This window comes from Ochotona princeps, chromosome X (genome assembly GCF_030435755.1).
Source record: "Ochotona princeps isolate mOchPri1 chromosome X, mOchPri1.hap1, whole genome shotgun sequence".
Classification (NCBI taxonomy): Eukaryota; Metazoa; Chordata; class Mammalia; order Lagomorpha; family Ochotonidae; genus Ochotona; species Ochotona princeps.
In genome coordinates, this window is record NC_080865.1 from 7,537,396 (window position 1) to 7,544,265 (window position 6,870).

Sequence of the window (6,870 nt, forward strand, 5' to 3'; positions counted from 1 at the left end):
CTGGAGGTCTACCACCATGGACTGGAAACTTTCGATAAAGTCACAATTTAAAATATCAAGGAAATAGAGAAAACAGCTCCAAGAGACCATCTAACTTGAGCATAAGAACCTCAACTAGCAGTCAAAACATACTGATCCATTCTAGTAGATTGGTATCAGGAACGTTTGGAATTGAGTACTTCAGAAGTGAGAAAAGAGACAGGTAGTGGCACTTCATGTAAGGAGTAGGACCTGCATATTGGAGGATAATGTGCTGCTTTATATTGGTATTTGCTTACATTAAACCCTTCTGATTTCCTGGGAAATCTGAGCTCACTACAACTGTGCCATCAGCGACAGGTACAGGACTGAGCAATCATATCCTCATATTCCTTGTACAAAATACTCCCATTTGCCTCAATTAGTAGGATGCTAATGGGAACATACTTATAAGGGACACAGGAGGGTTGAGGAACACTCTGGTCCACCAGTTCATTGACGAGGTTCTGGATGATCGCGTGATTAGGGGAATTGAGACCATAACGTAGCACCCGAGGGCAGACTCCCTTGCAGTAGTTTGGAGTGTAGAGATGAGGAGCAATGATCCAGTGATCCCATCCCAGCTGGTGGAAGCTGACTTGGAAATGGTGGAGGGAACACTGGTTGTTTTCTGGCCCATCACGTGCCCTAGAGGAGCCAGGAACCTCAGATGCAATACTGCCTGCTTGCCGGGCCCTCCGCAGAAGAGGAGATTCCCTTTCCATAAACTCCTCCAGACCTCTGGGGGGAAGCTTGACCTTCTGAACGCTTTTGTGAGTATCATTGAAATAAAGGAGCAAGAAGGCAATGTCCAAGGATGACGTACTGTGCCATTGGAACTCCTGCACTTGGCTCCCTTTTTGCTGCTGGCACATGAAGCGCAGTCGTAGGACTCTGCGCCCCTTGTGGTTCCAGAGCCTTTGCTGGATGTGTTGCGTGATATCCATTTCCATCCAAGCCTTGGACATCAGGGAAGGCTTTGTGGAACCTCTTCCTGGAGGAAAGTGATTGCTTGGGTTTTTCTGGACCCAGGGCTCCACATGGCAGGTGAGATGTAAATGAGCAAGGTGGAGTTGATGGCGATAAACCACCATGGCTCTGACTAGTTGGTATGCTACTCGATTTGGTCTCAGAGGAAAGTCCAGGGTCTTTATATGCCAAGGACCTGCACAAGAGGAACAAGAATGAAGAATTACTAGCCAGTCTGAAGTTTCCTCTAAATTTGCTCAATATAGACTGACATCTGTGATCAGCCCTAAAAATAAGAACATAATAACTATCAGTTTGAGTAATTACTTAAAAAAATACCTAGATGTTTTATATGCACGAGTTCTTTGATCCTCAATGTTCTCATAAAATAGTATCCACATACTGCAGACAAGAGAATTGAGGCTCAGGGGACCTATGTCAAGGGAGACAGAGCTAGTATATGGTAAAGTCAAGATTTGAACCCGAATCTGTTTCCCATAAAGTGAATCATATCTCAATTTCAGATCACATGCAGCATTAAGGTTAGCATTAAGGTTAAGGGAGAAGAACTCAAATGTAGAATTATTTTGTGGGTATATATTGTTCTATGAAAGAGGAGCAGTCATATTAGTTGGCTATGAAAGATGGCCAATGAAGAGAATCTTTTTTCAGACATCAATATATGCATGTGGTTTGCAGGCAAAAATCCACTGACATCATTTTTCAAATTCAGGACCAAAGCACAATTTCCAGAATTGCTTCTGGAGTATCCTTTCCTTCTCTAATCATATCCCTTTTCACTCTTCATCTCGCTTTTCCATTGGAAATGGAGATGAAGAGTGAAAAGGGGCATGATCCACTTACTCCCTTCATTTTTCCAACATTCCTCTAGATACCGATTTCAACAAAACCTTGATCACACTCATTTGATTTCTTGGGCAGTCTACTAAAAAGCTGTGTGTCTCTTGTTGATTGAGATCCCTAAATTCAAACTGTAGTGCTGACACCCAGTGGCAGAGGGGTTGTTAGGCTGGGGCTGCAGCTCTGAGCTTTAAGTTCCTCTCCTGGCAAAGGTAAGGAGCAATGATTACAAACACTGGACATCAAGAAGAAGCTTCTCTTCAACATCTTGTAAGCATTTCCGTGTTAGCTTATATGTTAATATTCACCCAATATCCTTTCACTACAGAATCTGCAAGACTGGAATCAATCTCTCAGTAGTCCTGGAACTTTCTATATACAAGTGTTGATGCTGTGGATTTTTTTTAAGATTCAAATTCCAGAACACAAATACAATCCCAGAAATGAATCCCACACAACTACAGCTGGCTGACTTAGCAAGCAAACTGAAATCAATCCATGGAGAAAGGACAGTCTCTTCAACGAACGGTGCCAGGAAAACTGAATCTACCTGGACAGAAGAAACGAGACTCCTCCCCTACATCTTTTACCAAAAAAATCAACTCAAAATAGGTCAAAGATCTAGATCTATGTCATGACACCAAAGTACTAGAGGAAAATATCGAGGATATTCTGCAAGGCATAGGCATAGGCAAAAACATCTTGGAAAAAACTCCAGAAGCACAAGCAAAAAATAAATAGATGAAATTGCATCAAACTAAGAAGCTTCTGCACCACAAAGGAGACTGTCAACAAAGTGAAAGGCAGCCATCAGGATAGGAGAAAAGATCTACAAACTATTAACTGATAGAGGATTAATATCCAGAATCGATGAAGAACAAGAAACTTAACAAACAGTCCAGTTAGGAACTGGGCAAAGCACATGAATATACATAAGAAATTCTCAGGTTCACTAGTCAGAGAAATGCAGATTAAAATTACAATGAAGTTTCACCACACCCCAGTTGGAATGGCTATCACCTAAAATTCAGAAAACAATGCTAGTGAGGAAATGGGGAGCTGGGAGAGAAAGGTACTCTAATCCACTGCTGCTGGAAATGGGCACCATTGCAACTATTATGGAAGACAGTATGGCAATTCCTTAGATATATGAGAATAGATCTACCATATGACCTACCCATCCCACTCCTGGGAATTTATCCAAACTGAGTGAAATCAGCGTATGAAAAGAGCTATCCGTAACCCCATATTTATAGCAGCTCAGGTTACAACAGCTAAGAAATAATCAATTCAGATGCTCATCAATGAATGATACATGTACACTGTGGAATACTATTCAGCCATAAAAAATGAAATCTCATCTTCTGCAACTAAATAGATGCAATTGGAGACCATTATTCTTAGTGAAATAAGTCAATCCCACAAAGACAAATACTGCATTTGCCTTAGTCGTGAAATACACAGAGGACCAAAAAATGTAACCCATAGGTACAAGAGTGACACTCTGGCATTTGATTATTGTATACAGCCTTTGTTTATACTCATGAGAAACAGGTTTTTTGATTTTTTTGTTTGCTTATTTTTTCTGTTCTTGGTTATTATTTTCTACTTGCCATTTGTTGGTATTGTTACTTGGTAGAGTGTTATATATAATTTTTTTAAAAAATAAAAGTTTAAGTTCCAAATCCTGCTTAATACACTCTTAGATTTGGAGCACTAGACACTATGTACACAAGGTCCAAGGCAGGCTTCTATGTGCTTTCTCAAGATTCCACAGTCCCATCTTATAATCTTTCCAAGAGACCCACCCATACACTTACCCCACCCTATCTAAAAAGAACCCAACCCAAACCTCTAGCAGGCTGTTTGGTGAGGAATTGCCCTTTCTTTTCGGACCTTGACATCATATTATTTCCTGTAGCAGGGTGGGATTACTTAGAATCAGAGCCAGGAAGGGTCTACTCAGAGCTTTTCAAGGGAAAGGAGTGACTCACACATCCTGTGTGATTGAACCTGTCATCTGCTTCTGGATCCCATCCAGGGCTCCTGGATGCCAGTAAGTTCCCCAGTCAGACCAGCACACTCGCCTTTGTCTAGGCATCATACTTTCTGGTCTCACATTATCTGTACAAACTTGATTTGTGTAGCACACTGCTGTCCTTGAGGGTGGCATCCGGATCCCTCATCCTGCCTCTTGACTTCTTCCTCGCCACCACTTCCACAATGCTCCCGAGGCTCCAGCCACACTGACCTTCTTTCTGGGCTTCAAGGAGGAAGTTTTTCACGCTCTCAAATCCTTGGCACCTGTGCTCCTTCGGCCACAGGCCTCTCTACTCTCTGCATGCCTGATTTCTTATCTTACAGGCTGCAATGCAAATGTTATCTTGACAAAGATACTCTCCCTGAGGACCCCACTGGAAGGGAAGATTGTATTGCTTCTCCACCATAACCTATGTTATTCTTTGGCAGCATGTGCTACAACTCGCAATTTCTTTGCTGTTTGCTTGCTTGTCTTCCCCAAGAATATTTACCAGAGGCCTATCTTGATCACATCTGCATTTGTCTGGCACTCAGTATCTGCCGAATAAAATGATTGCTAGAGTGTGCCTCCCTTGACAAGACATTTTCTCTGCATCAGAATGGACTTCTTTGCCAACCTTCAAAGCCTTTCCTTACTACTTTCTGCAAAATTTAGCTCCGATATTATCTCAATGAGGCCTTCTAACCCACCTCCCTGCTTGCCTTTCCTTGTTCTAAGCAGTGAGCCATTTCTTCTTTGCAGGTCCTGGCTGGGTTATCATTTATACTTTCAAAGAACTTATTATTCTGTAACACCATTGTGTGATTCTTCTCCCCATTCCAGCCTACCGGAGTTTGTAGAGATAAAGGAATTGGTTGTCTGTACATCCCCAATCCAAACACAGTGCTTGGTACTCAGTTAAAGTCTATTGAGTCGGCACTGCAGGGGGATTAAAGCACAGGTGTTGGGGCTCAAAAGCCTAGCTTGACAGCCAGCTCTACCAATTGCTTAGCTGCATAACATTGAGTAAGATTCTCTGAGCCCTAATTCTCTCACCTATAATAATGGCATGCTAATATGACTAACTTCATATGAAGTGGCAAGGATCCAGAAAGATAACATGCACAGGACAGTTTATGCAAGGCCTAGCTCACAGTAAACTCACAGGAAGGATTCACTAGGAGAATACTGTTTATTTTTCACCAAGGGGGAAGGATGTGTATGTATGTGTATAAATCGGTTCCAAGACTGGTTAAAAACCCTGGACTGATCTCACCAGTTTCTCAAGAGTTTCTTGAAATTGATGGCTATCTACATTCCCTACAAAGCCTTGCCCTTCAGGAGCCTGCTGCTTTCTTGGAACCGCATCAATGCAGATGTCCAAAGCAGAATCAATCACGATGAGGACAAAGAAAATTCCAAACTATATTTAGTCCCCAAATCCCAAAGTAGCACCACGGCCCGAATAGAAAAGGAAAAAAAAACTGCTTGTTGCACAAGGGTATTGGGGGAAACGCCTTCAAAGATTTAAGAGGCTGTGGACAGACTTTAGAATCTGGCCAGCTTGAGCTTAGATCCCACCTCTGCCGCTGACTGCATGAGCAGGTGGCTTAACCTTGCTCTTTAACATTAAGTTAATTGATTCATGACAGCTTGCGATAGTAGCTGTCATGAAGGATTAAATACAACAGCAGATGATCACAGAGCAAGGGAAGCAAGCTTGCGGGTGTGTAGTTCTATCCTTTCAGAGGCCTTAGGTGTTTCTCCTACTTGCCATCTTATACCCTTTCCCTACTAAGAGCAAGGCACTGCAATAAGCAGCCCACCACGGGAACCTAGCTGGGCATATCTCAGTCACAGGATATAACAAGGAGCGAGGCTTTCTTTGAAAGATAGGGGCCAACAGATCACTCAGTCCTCCAGGGCCTGAAAAAAGACTCTTCTGTAGGCACCAAGACAAGTATGTTCTAAAAGTAGAGCCCACCAGCTCTGAGCTAGCTTCTTCCAAGCTCCAAGCTCACCACCTCTGTAAACCAAGCCTGAGTAAACCTCCCACCAGGCCTCTTCTCTCTCTCTCTCTCTCTCTCTCTCTCTCTCTCTCTCTCTCTCTCTCTCTCTCTCACACACACACACACACACACACACACACACACACACACACACACACACAAGGCAGTGTGGAGCAAGATAACTTACCTCTCAATGGTCTGGCTACATTAGCCGAGGGCCTCACCAGCCTCACCATGGTGGCCCCGATGGTGCGGTTCTCCCTTGGGTGCCCACGAGGGTCAGCTGAGCGCTGGTACAACTCCAGCATGTACCGCAAGGGGTGCCCTTCGAGCTGAGGCTTCCTCTGCTGCTTGCCAGGGGCTTCTTCCAGCAGCTCCTGAATCAGGGGCAAAGTAGGGTCCTCACCCAGCAGGGCAATAGAAGATTGCCCTACTTGAGCTGCTTGAACTCTGCATTCTATAAAAAGCATCAATCCCCACAGAAGAAGGACTCTAAAGGTGCTAAGGAGAGTCATCTTGAAAGGCCAGCCGGGTGTCCACTGACAGGCTACAGTCCAAGTCCAAAGGGGTGTCACTCACTCAGGTAAACACATCCTTACTTCACAACCACTAAGGTTGGGGCAAAAAAACGAGGCAAGCAGGCAGGCAAGCGAGAATTTCCCAGGCCAAATGAGATTGGGCGTCTTTACATCAAAACAGAAATAACAGGTGGGCCAAGGAGCAGACCCCTCCTGCTCTCCAGGGCTGGAAACAAGATGCTGGGAGGCCTAGGCAACTTAAATGGAGAGATTCATTCTTGGACCCACTCCTTCACCTTATCCGCTAGGATGAAAGAAAGCAACCCTACTCTGTTGTACTCCACAGCTTTAAAGGGAGTCTGTTAATCAGTGCTTAATGGGCCAAAGGCTTCCTGCTCCCATCTCATTTCGATGCCTCTAACACAGAACTTCCCCAAATATGGCCTGCTAAGGTCTTGCGGCAAAACTACGCAGG

At 43.9% G+C, this 6,870-nt stretch overlaps 1 protein-coding gene across 1 annotated transcript; it reads right to left on the reverse strand.

Annotated features, from left to right (window-relative positions):
• Window positions 1-329: 329 nt before the first annotated feature.
• BMP15 (bone morphogenetic protein 15) lies at window positions 330-6,392 on the reverse strand. The gene is made up of 2 exons (XM_004599999.2): window positions 6,065-6,392; window positions 330-1,183 (listed from the first exon to the last, which is right to left on the reverse strand). The coding sequence occupies exons 1-2, from the start codon at window positions 6,390-6,392 to the stop codon at window positions 330-332; spliced, it is 1,182 nt and encodes a 393-aa protein (XP_004600056.2).
• Between the last annotated feature and the right edge of the window lie 478 nt (window positions 6,393-6,870).

Excerpts from the sequence above, each read along its gene's own strand:
- BMP15 (XM_004599999.2), bottom strand. The coding sequence starts at position 6,392 with ATGACTCTCCTTAGCACCTTTAGAGTCCTTCTTCTGTGGGGATTGATG. Across the intron at positions 1,184-6,064 it reads TGTAGCCAGACCATTGAGAG|GTCCTTGGCATATAAAGACC; the intron begins GTAAGTTATCTT and ends CCTCTTGTGCAG.